Genomic DNA, 21,375 nt, shown 5'->3' on the forward strand with positions numbered 1-21,375 from the left:
AACTGAACTTGGACAAGAACAGCTACGGCAACAGGGTCAAGGCCACCAAACTGTAAACAGTGGAAATGGAATGAGGCACCACAGCCCTGAGCATTCTGCTGGGGCGTGGTCCTACTGTCTCTGTGATTTCTGTCTGCTCCAGGAGTCCCTGGTGATGGGAGAGAGTCATGTAGAGGTTCGTGTCTTAGATCAGCACCGCCCACTGCTCTGCCCTTTACAGACCCAGAGGGCCAGGGTGGACCACAGACACACAGTACATCTGGCAGCCACATGCCTGGGTCTCCTGAGTGCAGCTCCTTCTCCGAGAACTGAGTTTAGTCTCCCCTTTGCCTGGCACCCTCAGTTAAAGCCTCTTTCCCAGGGAAGAGAGAAACCGAGATCTTCAAACCCCTAGTAGCTCACCCTACTGCATCCAGAACATGCCTGGACACCGCTCTCCCCTTACCCAACCCATGTCTCCTACTTGTGCCAGGGACCTTGGCTTTCTGGTTCTCATGCTTGCCGTGGGTCAAGACCCTCCCCCAGCAGCCATGCACGAACAGTTCAGCCTCCTGATCTACTCTGAGCTGAGAACACAGGAGGTCTTCATAAGCCGTACACACTGTGGTGATCCACTGCTGTTTGCCTATGCTTCTCCTGTGAGGTTCCACCAGCTCAGACCCTCTGAACGATCTTCTACCATTCCCTACAGATGATGCAAAACCACCTACCACCACCATCCAGTCCATGGGGACTGGAGGTCCCCTCGTCTGCCTTCCTCACCCATAAGGCTGCAAACGGCCTTGATCCTGAGGCTGCTACAAAACCAAGAGAAGTGACACACTCAAGCAATGACACTTAGTCACAAGAGCTAAGACAGGAAAGCAGCCTCAGTGACTGCCAGTGGCTGGAGGGATAAGGAATATGAATATTATTCGGCCATGGAGTAGGACACAATCATGCCATCTGCAAAATGAATGGGACCAGAGGACATGAGGCTGAGTTAAATAGACCCGTGCCAGATACCAGAAGACTATATACTGTATGTTCGCGCTCATACACAGAAGCTAAAACAAGCCAACACAGTGTAGAATAGCAACAGCCAGAGTGTGGGAGCGGGGTTACAGATGAAAGTTGGGTAATAGGTGCCGAAGCACAGCAAGGAGTATATTCTGGTGTTCCCAGCAGGGTGGAATGGCTTTATCAAAACCTACTGTGCATTTTAGGAAAAACTAGCAGAAAAGAGTGCAAGGGGCTATGGGATAAAAAATGGCCAGGAAGGAAATGTTAATTGTCCTGAGTTGATTGGTGCAAACTGCATGTGCATGCTGAAATATCACAATGCACCTCTAAATCAGCATACCTGATTAACACATACTAATCAAAATAAAATTAAATTACAGATAAGTAAAAATAAAATTACCTCCATAGCCTTAAAGAAAAGCTAGGAAAGGAAAAAGGCTGTAAGCAAGGAGAGCAATAGAAAATGCAGGGAAGATAAGAGAGAAATGAAATCAGACAAAAGCCAAGGACGTAGGAAAACACTGAGCAGAAGATGAAAACGAGAGGCAGCCACGGGCTTCTTCACAAGCACACACGAGCACAGCCCACACTGAAGCCTGCTGCTCCAGCCCTGCAGGATACTGTTAGCTCTGAGACAAGAAGATTTCCTGAGGATTCACTTCTCGACCTTGTGAAGCTAATAAAGCCAAGGGCAAGCTGGGCACGGTGGTGCACAACTACACTTCCAGCATCTGGGAGGCCGAAGCTGGGAGATGAAGAACTCAAGGCTAGCTTGGGCTACATAGCGAGATCCTGTATCCGAGGGAAAAAAGCCACATTCAAGAAATTCTAACAAAGTACCATGGAACTCTCAATACCAGGATGATGACTCTAGAAACCAAGGAAAAAGCCTGTGAAGATGTCTGATCCACACACATATTCATACATATGGTATACAACAATATCCGTGTGCACATGGACATGCACACATGCATGCACAAACGCTTACACATGGGTATACACACAAACACATATACACATACAGACATTCCCAGAGCTCCATATGTACCCATGTGTACAAATACAAATGCACAGAAATCCACCTATGCATTTTTATGGGTATGGACACACCCATGCACACAAACACATACCACCCTCCACATGCCCATCCATGTGTCCGTGCACTCATTAGCACACACGGTCTAAAAATACTTATGTGATTTATTCTTCAATTAGATCCAAACTTTGCTATACTATAAATACTACATTGCATTACAGTGTCTAGACATTCGAAGAAATGTTTTAAAATTAACAGTAGGTGTAATAATATCTTTTATTGATAAGGAAGGAAAAACCGGTTGAGAAATGAGCACTCTGTCCATAGCCTGAACATCCACTATGAGACTTTAGCAAGAGGTACACAGAGTGCCTGTGAGCCCCAAGCCTAGATAAGATTCTGGCTTCTTCTAGCAAAGGCACCAGTGGTGAACCAAGTCTCACTCCTAGGCTTCCTTGAGTCACTCTTACTCACCCAATGGGCTCAGTTTCCTCCCTCCACCAGACAAGGACACACAGGTGACAAGCCACAGGAGACAAAGGGGCTGATGTGGGGTGCCCTCCTAGCCTACTTCATCTGCAGAATAGGGTGACAGTTACACTGTCTCACAGGAAGGACGCTGAATGCCTGAGAGCGGAGGGTCAGGGCCAGCTGCACATTCATACTCAGCTGAGGTGTGCCCAGGACCCACCTCACCCCCGCAAGCCTGGCTCAGCACACTACAGACACATCAGAAAGATAAGAGACGCCCACACGCCACCCCATGGCCATCCACGGCTTACAAGTGGTTCAGCTACTTCAGAGAAGCAAGCCCCGGCTGTCTGCCCATCACATCCTCTCTTCCCCAGACACCACCACAAAACACTGAGCATTACAGCCTTGCCCTTACAGGGTAGACTGAGGCTCACGGGGAGTAGAGGTAGGCACCCTACAGCCACAACTGCCCTTCGTCAGATAATGTCAAAATGCAGCACAGCTGGGAGAGAGACAGAGGTGACTCAAGGACCACCTCACACTGGACACACTGACCTGCTTCTCGTTCTCATCCTCCAGCCGCAGTCGGTCCTCGATGCAGCTTCGAGCCTGCAGAAAGGCCTTCCTCTGTGAGCGCTCCGTCAAGATGCGCACGAAGACGCCATACATGTTCACGCCCACGAAGAGCAGGGCATTGGCACCGAGCTGTAGGGAGAGAACAGTGGCACAGTGTTGAGTTCAGACTAGTCAAAGGCAGGAGGGCCCAGGTCACCACGGACGCCACCAAGGGACTGTCAACCCCTCAGCCAGCTCCAGACCCATAGCCACCCAGGGATATTCAAGCACTGCCCAGACCCTCAGTGAAACACCATGGGAGCCACACATGGCAGAAACACACCTCTGCCCTCCCAACAGACAGCGATGCCACAGCAGGTCATGGGATTGAGGGAGAGCTGCATCTATACCCTGGGCTGAATTTTATTTCCTCCCAATTTTGTATGTCAAAACATTGAGGCTGGAAGACCTCAGGATGTAGTTGTATTTAGAAACAGGTTATTAAAAGAGGTAATTAAAGTAAAATGAGATCATTAGGGTGAACTCCGATCCGGCCTGGCCAATAAGAAGAGACCAGGATGCAGGACTGTAAGAGACCCCGAGGAGCCAGCCCTGCCCCCACCCAGTTGAAGATCCCAGCCTCCAGCACCACGAGAAAAGACATTTCTGTTATATAAACCATCATCCCCCACTCTGTGGCACTCTGTTATGACAGTCCCGTACAAACAACACACCTACAACATAAGAATATGAAATGGCTGCTTTCAACAAAACATGGAACACCCTAGAAAGATTCAGAGGAGATAAGGAGACAAAAATAAAACTCGAGTCATTGATTTCAGGCACAGAGTAAACTGTAGCACAAGCAGAGTAGCCCCGCTCTGTAAACAATCCCTTTCACCACGCCTGCCAGGCTGAGGAGGGTTCTGCGGGGAGCCCAGACTCTTAGGCCTTTTCTGAAGGTCAGAAGGACGCTACCTGTTTGGTTAGATAGAATCGCGGGAACTCAGCTTGTGGCCCTGACCCGGTTCTAGTCAAGACCCCACAGGAACAGAAGACTTCACGGAGGTTGGCCATGGCCAAAGAACTCAGCTCAGATCCCAGACATCAGCTGTGAATACCTCCTCCTGACAGTCTCTACCCACTGCCTAGCGGACCACAGGACCAGAGTTTGTCATGAGTCACATCATGGCAGACCCCCGCCCCCAGAACAGGGGACACTCATCTAACCCATGGAAATGTGGGTCTGTCGGCAGCCAAGGTGTGGAATTTCTATCTGATTAAACGAGGCATTCCCACTTCTACATGAGGGAGGAGGAGTATGCAGACTTGAAATGTTCCTGCTCCTCAAGAGATTATCCCCAAGGAGTCGGGACGTGGCTGTGCCACACTCTACACACAGAAAGCAAGGTCAGTAAGCACAGCAAAAGCTGGACCAAGCATCTCCTGACAGCTGCAAGGAGAGACTGGGAAGATGTCCTAACTTAACTAGGAGTGGGCCTGAGACAGCCTTGGGACAAGATCTGCCAGGCCCTGGCACTCCCGAATGCTGACTGGGAATAAGGGGGAGATGCAGCCTGGGAAACCATAAGGGACAGATCTGGGCATCAGACAGGAATCTGGGCATCTTCAAACTCAGGCTGTGTGAGATGACATCTTTTAAAGTAAATTGGAACAAGGACCAGACCTGGGAACTCCCTTAACAAAGCACCCAGGTCTCACGAGTGGCCTTAACCTTGACTTGATGTTCAAGCACAGGAAGCCTGAAGCCGAGCTGTTTCCTGCAAAAGCCTTTACTGATAGAGACTCGAGCCAAAGCTCAAGCAATGGAAGCAACTGTTCATTCAGAGGTTTGCTGCAGGAGCCTTCTCGGGGTCACATCTATGAAGGTGATGGTGGGAGTGTGGCCAGGCACGTTCTCTGATTTGCTTTTGCCATCATCCTGTGACTATTGACACTCCAGGGTTTGTCATTGAACACTAGATCCCTTCTGGTTTGGTACCCACCTCCAAATTCATGAATTCCATCTGTCATAAATAAAATTATGCATTTCAAAGTCATTTACACCAGTAGTGGTAACCTGTACCCTAGGAACACATCAAAGAGAGCACTCCCTGTGACCCTGACTTTACCACGTGACCCCAAAGGGTCTCACTGTGACCCGGACATCATGGAACTTGCTAAGGATGAGAACGAGCGAGTCCCTCTTTGTCTTCAGTCGCTAACCGCGACCCTCACCCCGCTGTGTGTTACTTCCTCTTGGTATAACTGGACCCACTGACTGGACCACGTGCTCAGCGCTACAGGCTATTCCAGTCGTTTCACTGTCGTTAAGTTCACCGGGCGATTGCTCAAGCAGGTGGTGCTCCGGGGGTTGGAAGACAGAGACCATAGCCAAAGAGCAGAATATGTGCAAAGCATGTGAAGTCACATGACACAAACAGCAAGGACAACTAACGCCAGCACCTCCCAGAGAGGGCAGTAGAGTTCTCTGGAAAACACATAGTGGAGGAACCAATGGTATAGGGCTCATGGTTACTTCAGTCTAAGATCCAGGCCTGCTGTTTGTAGGGCTTGCAGAACCCTGAGCAAGGCTTGTCGCCATCTATCAAACCTTCTAAAGCCACCAGACGCTGGGTCCCAAAAGCAAAACTAGAACTCAGGGCTACAGTCGCATCTCTAAATCTGAACACTGGGCAGACAGGACATCTGGACCCTCAGCACATACTGGGTTGGACATCACAGCCATTACAAAGGTGACCCTGTATGAGATGCTCAGGGCCACATGGAGATATCAATGGTACAGCCTCTCCCTCCCCTTGCCCTCAACACAGAACAAAAGCCAAGCCTGAAGGGTTGAGAGACCAGGCAGGTGGGCATCTTTCAGGACAACATAGCACGCTGGGCACTAATGGAAGATCTGACCAGTCCCTGAACAGTATGGTGGTCTCCAGTAGACCAAGGCCAGAGGAATGAGCCAGACTAACAGCTGAGCTGGTGAGCCCCAGAGAAGGGCCTCAACAAGAGGCTACTTCCACCTTTTAAAGGAAGTTAAAGTCAGGCAGACACACCCCTTAAAGTAGAAACTACAGTGAAAGCCTCCCTGCTGAGATCTGCCCACATCAGATCTTCTTTCCTCCTGAGAACTGTGTGGGCCCAGATTGCAGGTGTTATTGGGAGTGGAGGGAAGAGGTAAGAACCGGTGCACTCACCTGTCAGTGTGCTAGGCCTCATAAACCAGCCCTTCCTTCCCACGCACACACGAGCCCTTGTATATGGAGTGGGAAGCTGTGGGGGCTGTTAGACAGGCTGGCTGCCCATCTCCACGTAGTACAGGGATAGCCCTGGGAGCCCCCCGGCTTCTCAGTATCCCTGGTCAAAAGTGAGAAGCTCCCCTCTCCATGTCCACTAGCCAAAAGTCTGCTCGCTCCAGAAGAAAAGTATATCCAGCCACCCTGAGGACATCTAAAAGGCTGTGTCCTCAGTGAAGTCGAAATTCTACAAGATGCCGTCCTCCTGCGAGTCCCTCCAAGGGAAAGAGGTCAGTGGATCAAACCAGCCTGTCCCCCACAGACAGCACTGTGGAGAAGGGTTTGGGGGGGAATGGCCCCTCAGAAAGTGTAAGGGACATCCAATAAATGCCTCTCACCTGCCCATGTCTGCCCCACCTAGCTAACCCTTGAACTCCTGCTACAAAAGCATTCAATAATGCAAACCCACCACCCATGTTATCCATGGGTAGTGATTCTCAGTTCTCCCCTTGAAGCTCTCTCAACTTCTGGCCAAAGAGGGAATACATTCTCCAGTACATGAAGCTGATGATGTGGCTGAGTGCCTGCTCATAATTTTAAGAGGAAGGTGGTTTAAGGTCATCGTGAACTGACCAGAGACCAAGGAGCCACAGGCTACCGGATCTCCACAGGGGAGAGGCCCAGCTCCCATTCTACTTCCATACTCCCGACGGCATCCTGACCTACGGCCGCCACTGACCACAGCGGCATTGAGGCAGTGTATAGCCCAGGCTCCTTCCTGGTCTTCATGTGTTCTCTCTGGCCTTCCTCCCAGTATGTGTGCCCTTTTAAATTATCCCTCCTATTCAGCTGTAACTGTTTCCCTTCTGATTTCCTTTAAGATTCTGAGTCTTGACACTGGGCTCCACAGCTCTTTCAGGAGTGGGTGTGGCAAGGGTAGGTGCAGTGCTCAAGGCCTCACAACTAGTCTCGTGCTTCCAAAAGCACCAATCTCGCCATACACACATGCACACTCCACCCCACACACAATGATCATGTTAATCTCACAGAATATCGTCGATATTCCTCATGCACCCCACCCTGTCAGGCAGACATTCGTGCATGGCACAGCAGGGCTAACCGGGTCTGTGGGAACAGGGCCAGCACCGATAACTGCTCCACGTTGTCCTTGCATCTCCAGCTCACTCTGTGCCACTGACCCCGTTCTTCAGTCGGAGACAATAAGGGCAAGGAAGAAAACAGGGCTTCCCAGGGACGACAACACTTGCACAATCCCCTGCAGTGGCCCCTGCCTGAACGACGCCCCAGTGGTGGGGGCAGACCCTGCATCCAAACCATGTCCACCTCACAGAAATCAGAAGCAAACTAGCAGCAAGGAATCACTCACCTCCCCATCAAGATGCAGGGGAGACTGGCATCAAACCCAGAGGACCAGCTGCAAATCAGTTCATGGCCTCTCTATGGTCCCTGATTGGCCAGGCGGAACCCAAAGCAGAAGGATCTCCCAGGGACCCAGGATCCCTGGAACATTCCACACATGCAGCAGGTTCCAAGAAAGAGACCAGGAGCAACATCAACATATGCTTGCCCGGCCTGCTCAAAACATCACCAGAGCCAGCTCTCAGTACAGGGTGGGGTTATGTCTCAGCAAAAGAGTTGGGGCTGTCCATGGGTGACACACTAGTCAGAGGTATCGGGATGAACTTGTGTTCAGTTTAATTCAGAAGCAGATGGGCTCAAACACAATATTTACAGAAATGTGCACACTTGTGAATCTATTGGCACTGCTGACAGAAGCAGCGGGGTCCCAGGAACAACAAGGGTACCCAGAGTCCAGATGGTGGTTTCTAATGAGAACCTCCAAGAAAAACTAGGCCTTAGCCAGGTGTGGTGGGATACACCTGTGATCCCAGCATGCAGGAGACTGAGGCAGGAGGATGGTAATTCAAGGCCAATCTGGGCTATAGTGAGACCGGATGTCAAACAACAAGAAAGGACCCCTGAGCCGGGCGGTGGTGGCGCACGCCTTTAATCCCAGCACTCAGGAGGCAGAGGCAGGAGGATCTCTGTGAGTTCGAGACCAGCCTGGTCTACAAGAGCTAGTTCCAGGACAGGCTTCAAAACCACAGAGAAACCCTGTCTCAAAAAAACAAAAAAAAAAAAAACAAAAAAAAAACCAAAAATAAAAGAAAGAAAAAGAAAGGACCCCTGGATGAAAAGGCTGTTCTCAGACTGGAACAGAATATATATTAATGAGTCTGGAGCATCCTACATGTCACAGAGTAAGGAAGAGTGTGTTAAGGGTCAGAGGGGTGGGGCTACATCAGAGCGCACAAAAGCATGTGAAAAGGCTGCAAGAAGCCATGCCAGGACCACCTGAGCATCAAAACCAAGTCGTACTGAGTTGCCAGGAAATCAATAGCTACGTAAAACAAGATGAAGGACAGCAACATTCCCAGCCACTCTCGGCTACCTTTGGAAGGTAATTTACCTTTGGTAAATTCCCCGCTCCCCAGATAAGGGAGGAAGCACCCCACCCCAAGAGTACAAGGACAAATACAGAAAAGTGTAACTTGATGGGGAGACTGAGGAGGGCACTCAGCAACATCTCTCAGCAAGACAGTAACAGCAGCTCAGCAGTGACAAGCCACGCCCCCTCCCCAGAGGTGAAGCACTTGCTCCTGAAAACCCAGTACTCCAAAGAGATGGGAAAAATCATCAGAGCTGGATGGGCACAGGATAGATGCCAGGAAGTCACTATAGGCACACCTGGGAAGCCCTGGCCTTGGCCACCCCCTCATCCCACCATCATGAAGAAAGGACCTATCCCAACCTGACATCTTTATCCCACATTTCCAGGCACTTGCCTCTCTCCCTGTGCCACAGGCGGCCCTGTCAAGGCCAGAGGCTGTGAATCCCCTCTTGCCCCTCATCTCAGCAATTTCTGTCCCTCAGGGCTCTGGGCCTTCCATCTCTATCCACCCTCACCACCAGTACATCCTATGCTAATTGGAACCACTCTCTCAAAAAACCCTCCCGACATCTTACGCTCTGGAAAGAGCCTTAAAACGCCATCACGCCATCATGCTGGAGGCTGACCTGGCCCGGGGACTACCTCCCAGTGTCCTGCCCTCTTACAGGGAGCACCAAAGACACAATGCATGTCCTGGCACGTGGGCAGCATACAGCTATAGGCAGCTCACATTCTCAGGACTGCTCCCCTAGCTGCAGCCATGACCTGGAGGCCTTTCTGACCCCTAGATGGGGTTGAGTGACCCCCTGTCATCCTGTAGTCCCCATATTTATCCGCATCCCTATTTAGTATGCAAACCTGTCCATTGAATTTGCCCCAGCTGTCAACCCGTGGTGTTCCGGGCTGCCCTGCAGCAAGTACCAAGCCCAGGCATCATTCAAACTGTCAGGGCAAAAGAGTCCTGCAGGCAGCGTGGGCCACAAGGACGTGTAAGTGTGAGCCGGCTCTGCGTTTTCCCTCACTTTAGTTTACAGCATCTTTGCTGTTCCAGAGAAGAAACTGAATCCCACACAGCCCAAGGCACAGTTAGTGGCAAATCCATAGGCAGCCATCACCTTGTACAGCATCCCCACAGGTCAGACTGCGGGGGCTGGTCAGCCTCTAGGCACCTGCCTTCTGGGGCTCCTTAGTTAGACACTGTTCCGTCCCTGCCTATGGGTGTCCACAGGGCCTGGGTGGGGATTGCATGTCACTTTCTTCCAACCGTGGTTGCTTTTTCAACACCACACACAAGTGTGTTTTTAAATTAATGTAATTGCTTGTTCGCTCTCTGGTTCTGAATTAGTAAACGCTTCGGAATTAGCATCATTTGAAAGGGAACCAGCAGAATGCTGATCTCAGCTGGAGGCAGTCACGGCAATCTAGGGATTATGGTACCAGTCTCTACTTCTGGGCAGGTCTGAATTTTCCATGATTAAAAAAAAAACAAGTTTAAAAACAAGGATATGGTGACTCCTCACAAGCTCCGTTCACCTAGTTTCAACTAACGAAGCTGTCATCACCAGGCTAGGAAATGGCTCTTGCTGGGACCTCAGAAGCATGATCCTTGGTGTTTCCTGTTTAACTCCTTGTCTCTCAATGCCAAAAGGCTCTCAGGGGTTTTAGGGACCCACATAGAAGCTGCACTTAGCCACCCTCACAGTCCCCATCTCCAAGCAAGTGGGGCCTCTCCTCCCAGACCACATACCATGTGACAATAAGGGAGGCAAGAAAGACTAACACAGGAACACCAACAAGAAAGCTGTGAGTGAAAGGTAGGAGGCAAGGAACCAGATGTGAGGCCCTAGCTGACATGGCACCTCGGTGACAGCTCTCACCATAGACAGCACCCAGCTCCAGACATCCTGCCTAGAGAATCAGGGAGCAACACCACAATGGCCATCTAAGCCTTCCAGAGGGGAGGCTCAAGTTCACCCAGTGAATCCCCAGACAGCCCCACTTCAGGCTTGCCCATTCCCCACCCCTAGTACCTGGAATGTCTCTGCATCTTGGGCCTCTTCAGACACCTGAACATCAACAGAAGTCGTTCAGAGAGAATACGGCTGACTGAGTGCCCAGTCTTGATCTTTGGATGAGACCCTGCCTGGCACTATCTCTACAGTTCTCGGGAAACATTCTGAAGAATACACCAGTGAAGTATTTTTTTTAGGCTCAACCAATGATTCCTAAGACACGATCACTCAATTAACCCTTCATACCACAGGGAATATAATGCTGGAGAAAACAGCTGCCACGGTTCAAGGGTTGCGTTTTCCAGCCCTTTGGGGGCTGCATTGCTTCAGACAGCAACCAACCATCCTCCCAAACAGACATGTGAGAAGGGCATGGCTGAAGACACAACACATGTGACCTCAACGCACCATCCTCATGTTCACAGGTGCCCAGCACACCTCCAACATGACCAATCGGAAGGCAGATAACATAATTTTCCCCTGCAGGGGTAGAACGTTCTGGAGTAGACAACCCCTGCATCTGGTTCTCTCCACCTGCCACTTTCCAGAGTCTCTAACTTGCCCATACCCTCTTGAGGAGACTCCACCAAATGCACAGCCAGCAAAAGAAAGCTTCTTCTAGGGTGGCACAGTCATTGGAAGGATCCCACAGATGACCCTGGGCTGCACAGGCAGGAGGACAGGGTATCTCACAGTAATAATTCTCATGGAAGAGCTGGCTGCCAGCCACAGGCTAAGAGCTCTAGATTTAGCTCTGTATCATGCTGATGAGTAGGGGAGGGGAGACACCTTCCAAAGAATTAAAAAATATATAGGTTTATGAAGAGCACTCAGGTCTGTTGCTGGGGGACAGCACTACAAGGACTCTATGCAGGGTTAAGAGGTCCAGTGGACCGTGGGGACTGATGATCTGGTGCTGACCCAGGACCATAATAATGTTCAGACAGCAGGAGGTGACCAGGTGCGGTGCTCTGAACTGGCCATGTTCCCCGTGCAAGATGCACACGCCACACTTCCTCACTTGGAGACTACTGTGTGTGCAAAAACATCCCTCCTGTCCATCAGAAGCATCATCAGTGCTCCAGGAAAGCAGAGAACAAAACAGCAGGAGAACGAGCGCCACACAGCATGTGCCATGAGGGCAATCAGATGAGGCACGATGCTGAGAAGAGGACACTCGAGCGGTGCAAGCACTGGGGAGCCAGGCCAGCCCTGCACTGTGTATGAGCACGGCCACTCCCGAAGGCCTGAGCACCTCTTTCAGAAACACTGTGCTAGGCCTGTGAGCTGTCCTGTGCTCTCTGAGTAAAGGTAAGCTCTGTATTCAGATCTACAACATGCTGCTCAGAGCATCTGTAGCTCAGAGGCTGGAACAGGGACACCACAGGGCCCTGTCACACTACAGGTGGTTTCCTGGTCTCCTAACTCACCTTCCGGATGCTGCCAGCTTCTCTGAACACACATACACACCCAAGCACGGATACATGCACAGACACGAGTGTGCACCTGTGTGTGACCTATGTACACACAGACATGAATACACACCTGAGTGTGCACACACACGAAGGTGGCCACATTGGGGTTGACCCCCATAGTGCGGCATCCAGGGTTTCCTCCATTCTGAACCCTGGGATTCAAGCAGCATGACTCCAAGCTTTCTTCTTATTCCCGACTAAAGGCAGAGCAAACACCCAACTTGGACATCGAATCAGGCCCTGCCTTTCTCCAATTCAAGAGCCAATCATTCAGGGTCTATGCTGCCTTCAGTCCTGGCCTGGACTGCCACCCTCCCCCTGAGGCTGGTGTCTCAGCACAGCACGTGGTAAGAGGGCACCTTAGTGTAAGAACTCAGTAGGTCCCAGCACAACGGAGAAGAGGGCAGGGGAGTGGAGATGGTTAAAAAGATCAGAGGACAGCTGAGTGGTGGTGGCACACACCTTTAATCCCGGCACTGGGGAGGCAGAGACAGGAGGATCTGTGAGTTCAAGGCCAACCTGGTCTACAAGAGCTAAGGTGCCAAAGCTACACAGCGAAACCCTGTCACAGAAAAAAAAAGGGGGGGAAAAGATCAAAGGACAAGTCCCAGGGAAGGGAAGTGGGGAACATAGGACACAAGCCCATACTGGCCTGGGTTGAGTGGTGTGAGGTCCACTCCTCTCACCGAGTGCTCGAAAATCCCAGACCTAGTTACTGTCCTTGTGGCATGTTGGCCCCACTCAGACACACATAATCTCGCCGATCCAGACAAGGTCTGAGCTTGGACTCCTCATTCTACAGTCAAGACCATGAAGTGACCCAAGAAGAAGTGACCCAAGGTCATGGAAGCAGGGGTGCAGGACACTGTTCAGGTACAGCTGGGACTCTGTCCAAGCTACTGTCCTTGAGACTACATCTTTCCCCCTACTGATGCATCTACCCCAAAGAAAATACAGTGGAACATCCCTGTGGCCTATGTGTCCATGAGCTTACACAAACGAGTGTCACATGTGTGTGTAAGAGTATATCCATTCCTAAATGTGTGTATGCTTTGTGTGTGCACAAGAAGACATGAGGTTCTAAGAGTAGGTGAACATGTATGTACTGGTATGTGGGCATAGGTGCACAAGCATGAAAATGGGTGTAAGAGTATATACAGGCGGATGTGAATGTCCATCAGGGGTCTTGAGTGTGCGAGTGTGTACTGATTTGTGTTTGTGTTTCCATGTGCATCTGCACAGATGCAAAGGCGACAGTGAGCTTGAGTATGCGTGGAGGTGTATTTGTGTGGATGTGTGGGAGGGCATACAGGGTCATGGGTGTGTCTACATACAAACACAAGTGAGCAAGTGGGAGAATATGGCAGGATGCACGTGAAGCATTTGTGTAGGTGCCTGCATGGGAGTGGGTGAGTGTGCTTCTGAGCGGGCATGTGTGCTTGCACGTGAGGGTGAACAGAGGAGGGGCAGGTATGACTCATGTCCCCAGACACAGTAAATCAGTGTCCTATAGAGCAGAGGTTCTTTCCTTGCCTCATTCATCCTGAGATGAGGACAAGAGCCCACAGCTATGAGAGCAGTCTCCCTGCCCCACCCCTCTGCTAGTCCTGTCCGTACTGAGGCTTGGGTCCCACTCCTGCAACCTCCTAGGCTGCCAGTCCTGGCTCCACAGGGCCTGCCAAGCAAGGGGAAGGCACAAGGTCCCGGGTCGCAGGGACACCACCCACCACAGCCACGGGGCCCTTCTGGCCACACTCAGCTTGGGCCATTGCAGTAGGAAAAGGCCAGGCAGAGTGTCCTGTCATCACATCCTAGGAGTCCCTTTTCCATGGACGATCTCAACACATTGAAAGCACCTCGCTCCAAAGTGCAGCTTGCACAGCCAGAGAGAAACTAGCAGATCACTGACTTCACACATCTGTCTAATGTGGCAGCATCCACGTCACTGATTTCAGAAGGCTGACAGGACAGGGAATGCCTGCCAGACACGGTCCACACATGGTACCCAGAAAACGCAGCTGTCCTATGACACTGCTCCCATTGACAGTGGGGGAAACCGAGGCACAGAGATCCTCCCGCACCCCAGCTTACAGGATTTTACAAGCACCCCTGAAATTCTTGGAGACCCCTCACTCACAAACCACCTGCACCTATATAAGTCAGCACCTGAGCCACCCTTCTCTGTGCACACAGTCACCCGTGCACCCAAGGAGCTCAGCCCTTACCCCAGACACGGCAAGGATGTTAAAGGAAAGAGAGTACATCGGAAGCCATCGGAACCCCAGAGGGCGCTGCCCACAGCTTGGATGATAGACAGAAACAAGAGCAGACATATTCCTTAACAACCCTGATCTCCATCACAGGCATCCAACAGAAACTGAAGTCCATTTCCTCTACCCTGATAGGCAGCCTAGCTGAAAACACACAGTGTACGCAAGTTCAATAGACCTGGGCTACTTCAAAGAGAAAAAAGATAATAACAGTAATACGGACTCATCTGGGGCAAAAAGCAAGCACACGGGGTCTATGAAGAACACTAGATAAAGCTCAGAGCCAGTGGGCACAAGCCTGTCTGTGTCGTCTATCCCAGGCTCAGAAAGGGATGGCAGGAGACCGCTGTGGATGGAGGCCTTGAGCCACTGGCTAGACCAGCCCAGGCCCACTTTTCCCAAGAACCTCCTCCCCCCAGTAGCTCTCTGAGGCAGTGGCCTTCTGCTCTTCTGCCGTACTTCCCCACGGCTCTCAGAACCTCCCTGGAGATGGGCAGCGGTTCTGGAAGGGACCTGCTTCCCTGCACAAGACAGGATCTGGAGCCCAAACCTCTCTGCAAAATGCAGGTCTGCTCGGAGTCTCTACCCTTGACTGGAAGGTCTGAAGTGGGGGTGCACACCTGACTCTGGAGCTTTCCAAGGCTCAGCTCCAAAGGACTCCCGTGCAGAACTAACACCCCAAAAGCAGCATCCCCTGTGTGTGCAGCAAGGGCCACCCTACAGGGTTTCCACCGTGACTCATTCTCTCAGATTCTTCTGCATAGCTGCTCCAAGCCTTCTTCCCCATTACCGCCTGCCTAGAGTTAGGAGGCGAGGAGGCAGTGCCATCAGCAGAAGGCTGCACAGCAGAGGTAACGGGCTGAAGGGGGTGGCAGAAAGGCGGTGAAGTACATCAGCACTTCCTAAAGCAAGTGCCACCTTCTTTGGGCATCTCAAACGCTGAGGGGCAGAGTTCACTGACAGACTGCAGGGTGCTTGGAATTCTGTAAGAGGAAGACATTTGAGGAAACCCCTGAGGACTACCTACCGGCTTCCCTTCACTGCAGGTTTCCCTACCTTGATCCCCATTTAGGCGTCAATATGAGACTTGAATACAAATACTATAGAGAATAAAATGCTTTCGAAATGGTAGAAGATTTTCAACACATGCTTTCCTTATGGACATTTTACCTTCACACTGCCTCTGTGGAAGCAGCATCTTCCCCTGTGGGCAGGGGCATGGCTGAGTTCAGTGGGGGGGGGTGGATTTACATCAAATTGGAGGTCAGTCACTGGGAAACCTGGGTACCAGCTACCTAAGAATCCTTGTTTTCACGTGAGCTTCCTTCCCGCACTGGAGTAACAAGGGCTCCTCTATCCCAGAGGGAGGGGCACTGGCACCTTCGCAGACTCCTCCCTCTTGCCTTTTACATCTTTGCTCTAAAAGGAATGCCTAGGGGCTGTGTAGGGGAGAAAATTACCAGTTTAAAAAGGTAACAACACAGCCTTTTAAGGCACCTAGAGAACCCACCATGGACCTGAGCCTGTGTCTCTCACTAGCCCTACAATGTATGCTGAGCATGAGACCTGCCATCATGGCCTCTGGGACCGTGTACTGCTCCCTGACATCAGGATGGGGTGTGTATCCTATAGTCGCCAGGTACACCCAACTAACACCCCCCCCTCTCTCTCACACAAACACACACCAGCTATCCTCCCCCAATTTGGATCCTGGCGTAGCCCAACCCCCCACAACTTCCCATGTGCTCCCAAGGCTACCTTCTTTCCTTATATGGGCTCCCCCACCTATCTGCCTCTCATCTCCCTCCTGCTGTTCTGTAGCTAGACCTAGAAACACAACCCTCCCTCAGCTGCCAATCCTAGGCAGGACCAGTGCAGGGGAAGGTACCAAACTCCTGGGAACTGTCTCCCAGTTCACCATCACCACCCCCACGTGTCTGGGTACAGTGGTCTGGGAGAACAGGGACCTCCGGAGTCCAGGAGGAGCCTCAAGAGGAATCCTATGCCCTTGTCCCAGCAGCCACCTCACCCGCCCAAGTTGAAAGAGACAAAGTTCCAGGCTCTGTGGAACAAGGGTCAAGGCTTCTAGGAGCAGAGACGGTGAAGATCAGATTGTGAGTGACCTTGGCAAACTCCTCTCCTTTGGGGCAGGAGTTAGGATGGTTAGAGATATAGGAGGGGTTCAAAGTCCATTCCCTCCCACTGACTGCTCCCTAGGGTTCGCGGAATTGAGAAGCAAGCCCCAGACACCGCGGCTCTAGGTGAACTGGAGAGGAGCCCAGGGACTGAGCGCTCCGCCAGACTAGAAGCCTGGCCTCGAGACCGCGCATCCGCGCATCCTCCCACTTATCATCCCTCAACGGAGATGGGTGCAACCCAAACCAGTGGGTCAGGCTTAGGCTCCCGCTTGGGCACACAAATATTGCCTGACCTTGGGCGTTACTAACACACACACACACACACACACACATACACACACACGGTCTCGCGTCTCCACCCTAAAGACACTGTGGACTCTTGTCTCGGAAGAAACCCCAAGTGCTAACCCTGACTGCATTCCCAGCTTGCTGAGTGACCTTGAACACTCACACCTCTCTTCAGAACCTCAGTTTCCCTACCCTCCCCATAGAAAGAAGAATGTTAAACTCCTGGCACCACCAGTCCCGCTGGCAGGTGTGTCTCCAACCCAATGGAGGGCGCGTGATGGCACTTACCGTCCTCCAGAGACGTGGGCGCTTGGCAGGGACCAAGGCGGCTGTGACCAGTAAGTGAGAGGCAGCCACCACAAGCCCGAAGCCGATGACCAGTAGGCTACGCACGGGCAGCAAGGCATAGGACACGAAGGTGATCAAAAGGAGTTGCCAAACCCCCTGCTCAGCAACCGCGGCTCCCACTGCGCCTCCTGCAGAACCCCTCGCCGGGCCACCCAGCGCGAAGGGGCAGCAGAGTAGCGCGAAGGTGAGGCTGAAGAACAGCGCCAGCTGACCGACCTGCTGCAGCTGGGACACCTGCAGGGATCGGACATTGGTGACCACGAACAGCGCCAGAAAGAGGATGCAGTGCACGGGGTGAGACCCCTTGGCGAGGCCAGGCGCGGGACCTGGCGCGCCCAGCAGTTCAGCTAGCGCCAGGGAGCCCGCCAGCAGGCTAAGCACCGCCAGCGCCTTCAGCGTGGCCGCCTGCTCCAGCCGCAGCGTGTAGCCGCGGAACAGCGCCTCCAGCTCGGGGCACGCGAACTCCTCGCCACACGCCCGGAGCCCGCGCCGGCCGCCCGGCCCGGCCGCCCGCTCTGCACCCCCGGGCTCGCCCGCGCCTCCGCCGCCGCCTTGGCCGCGCGGCGCCCCCGCCATCTCAGCGCCATGCAGGGGCCGCGGCCACGGGCGCGCCCCTCGCCGGCCCGGGGCGCCGGGGCGCGGGCGGCGGCGCCAGGGCGGGCGGGCGGCGAGGCGCCGGGGCGCGGGGCGGGCGGAGTTGGGGCGCCGGCTGCCCAGCGCGCGCGCCCCGAGCGCGTCCCCTCCCGCCCGCCGCGCCTGCGCACTGGCGCCCGCCCGCGCCCCAGCAGTGGTCCTCCGCGGCGACCGCGCTGCGACAAGCGAGCCCCACGAGCCCTGGTCCTGGGCGGGCAGAGTCCGCGCCCAACTCTGCGCCCCAGGTCTCACTCGCCCGAGGGGCCACGTGACCTTGGGTACCGCTCTTGCCTTTCCGAGCCTCGATTTTCCCACCTATGCACAGCGGAGCCCACCCATCCCCACCCTCAGGAGTCTCTTGAGGCGTTTTTTTTTAAAAAAAAAAAAAAAAAAAAAAAAAAAGCCGAAATTCCCAGTAGAGAGGAAGAGCCCTGCCAGGTGTATGTCCCCTCCCCAAACAGAACCAGGTCATCGGAGAGGAGCCCTTAGTCCGCTTTAGACTCAGTCACTGCCCACCGAGAAGCCCCGTGGATCCCTGGTCACATATGCAGGGAGCTCTAAGTGTCTGGTTTGCCCACCGCCTGGGTGAGTGGTGGGAGCTCTGTCTGTTGACCTAAACAAGAATAGAGCGCTGCAATGTCCAGGGAAGCTGTGAGGTATAGGTGCAGGGATGGGTGAGGGCAGGAAGGAGAGATAAAACAGCTCCGCTGACTCCCTAAATAGGAGCTAGCCATGCAAATGATGGCAAGACGTTTTCTTCCTGCGGAACAAGTGGCAGGGACAGATCCACCGCTGATGCCTAGTTTGCACCCTCGTGACATCCATGACATCCATTCACTAACAGAAGGGACCTTACAGAATTTCATCTGGTGCTCAGGATGGACCCCTGAGGTCGCTGCCTCTGTTCCCCTTTAGAGAGGGTCCCAGAGGACCCAGACAGTAGAAAGGATGAGAGGAGCCCTTGCCACCTCTGGATCCCATGGGTGCACAGAGCTATGTCCGTCACGAAATTTTGCAACACAGACATTATTCCTACTACAGGAGACCCTATTTCCAAATGATCAGTTTCAATCTATCCTGCTCAAACTCTACTCTGTTTTAGAGGACCCCAGAGATTCTCAGGGTAAGAACAACCGCCCTCCTATTCTATAGGTGCAAGGATTAGAATTTGAGGTGTTCCGGTTTTCATTTAGAATGAGTATTAGTTTGAGCCACATGAAACTGTGGTTTTTACATGTTCCACTCAACCTTTCTGATAGTTCACAACCAAGGTCTTCTGGAATCACTTGATACCCTGCTAATCCCTCTGCTTGGAGCAGACTCCATAGGAAGACACTCCCAGTGCAAAGCCTGCCTGGCACCAGCCTGCACCCAGGCTGTTTTCACCCCAGTCCTGCCCCTTCCATGAAGGTTCACACCTAGTGCTCTTCAGCCTCATTCTCTGGTCATTTTTCTCTGTCTGTTCTTTTGGCTGAAACCCAAGGAGAGCATCAGCTGATGCCGAAAAGATGGTCCGGCTCTATCCTTAGGTCACTGCATTGAAAAGCACCACTGTGACCACCTGATTCCTGGTTGTCTTTACTAATAAGTGTGCAAGGTTTCTCAAGCATCTGCATCAGGTAGAATCTCTTGTTACTTAGTGTTGCATGGTTTCATATCCTAGTAGTTTTATTAAAGCAAACCTGAGCAGTATCCAGAAGTGTTCCTACTACATAAAAAATGAAAGACATATGGTGAAGTCATTTAAATGCAAAGTTCATAAGTAAGCTGCACCTGCTTGCTTCTGTGTCGACTTGCAATTCCTTCTTCACTCTTTTTTTTTTTTTTTTTTTTTTTTTTTTTTTTTTTTTTTTTGAGTCAGCAGCAACTGCTTTCAAGAGACCCTGGAGGAACCTATATTCAGGTTTGGAAAGAAGATGGGTCATAGCATGACCCTTTTGCTCACTGCCACAGCTACGCTTCTTCTTATATCTGTCTGACATACCTTACTTAGCATCTTGGAAAACAGCCTTTGTCACCTTTGTTTTGTTGGTGAAGAACCAGACTCCAGAGATGCTCAGTTGCTGGCTCAATCTCACAGTCTAGAGGGAGCACGGGGTTCCTTCGAGCCCTGTCGAAAACCCTTAGATGGCACAAGAGGCCATAATTGCTATTGTCAGTATGGGCTGGTACACTACTGTGCTAATGCTCTCACGTCGTGTGCCAGGCTGGAAGAAGGGCTTCAATGGATAGTCTACAGCCACAGACAAAGAGGGAAGTTATATATAATACAGCGGGAGCAGGGGTGGTGTGTACCTCCCATATGACTGCTGTCCTTATCAAAGGAGGAAGTCTGGGCAGTTTCACACACAGGCAGAGTACCATGAATGACACTGTCAGAAGCCAAGGATCTACTAGAAAGTCCAGAGAAAGGCCTAGAACAAATCTTCCCTAGCAGGGTCACAAATAGAAACTCTAATCTCCTATGGAGTATCTACCACTCCAAAAGATGTCAACAACCAGGGAGGCAGCATAGCTAGCCGTGGATATGTAGATACGTATATATGTCCGAGAAGCCAGAATCTTGGTCACTTCCCAGTCCCTACAGCATCTCTCCTCTTCATCACCCACCCCAGTCTCTCTCTAATAAATAACTAAATTTAATTTAAAAAACTCATGGTGCATTTTGAGCACTTTTGTCCAATGGGTGGATTTCAGGCACAGTCTCCTCTTCTATGCATATGGAAGAATGTCACTGGCCATTGTCTGCTGGTCGCTATTACAGAGCCTTCCCATGTGTTTTTTGTATCGATGCCTCAAGACTGCATAGGAGAGAATCATTCAGATGATGCAGAGTGGGTCTGGTCTGAAGCCTCAGCCCGTCTGGTCCAGTCCTAGTTTATGTCTACCCTAGCAGGTCGTGAGACATCACGGCTAAAAGAATGTAAATGCCTGAGCTAACATCTCAGGGACGCCCGTGCCAGATGTGTGACTTTCAGCAAGCTATTCATCCTGTCTGTGTTCTGACTGTGAATTGTGGATTTAATTTCCCTAGCAAAATGTGGGAAGAAGGAGCCACAGTCACACCGACTATCCTTCCTATGTATAAAATAAACATGATTTTGCTTTACTAATTCGGTGCTCTATATACACACAAGTGGATCACTCAAACTCTTGATTCAGCCGTCTAGACAGTGGCCCTGGTAGTCAGAGAACTCACATGGTCCTGCTTTAGCTCACTTATTTCTGTGGATTGCAGTCAGGGATCAGCATTTAGAAGACCGTATACCATAGTCTATTCCCACTCCATATTTGGAGACCACGTTTCCCTGTGAACCTGTAGGGAGATCAGTGTCTACTTTAATAGCCTTTGGGCCACTGCCAGCTCTGTGACTATATAGGATGCTCAGTAGAGTTAATATTTCTGTGCTCATTTTTAAG

The 21,375-nt window shown here is 51.7% G+C and overlaps 1 protein-coding gene across 1 annotated transcript in view; it reads right to left on the reverse strand.

The window, feature by feature from the left end:
• The window catches only part of Adcy1 (adenylate cyclase 1), a 114,157-nt gene extending 96,241 nt beyond the window's left edge, over positions 1–17,916 (reverse strand). The window contains exons 1-2 of the mRNA XM_057771389.1: positions 17,263–17,916; positions 3,068–3,217 (exon numbers count right to left, since the gene is read on the reverse strand). Coding sequence (XP_057627372.1) covers positions 3,068–3,217; positions 17,263–17,898 — 786 coding nt within the window. The 5' untranslated portion in view covers positions 17,899–17,916. The remainder of the gene's footprint in view (positions 1–3,067; positions 3,218–17,262) is intronic.
• Positions 17,917–21,375: the final 3,459 nt, after the last annotated feature.

The sequence above is a fragment of the Chionomys nivalis genome, chromosome 6 (assembly GCF_950005125.1).
Source record: "Chionomys nivalis chromosome 6, mChiNiv1.1, whole genome shotgun sequence".
Classification (NCBI taxonomy): domain Eukaryota; kingdom Metazoa; phylum Chordata; class Mammalia; order Rodentia; family Cricetidae; genus Chionomys; species Chionomys nivalis.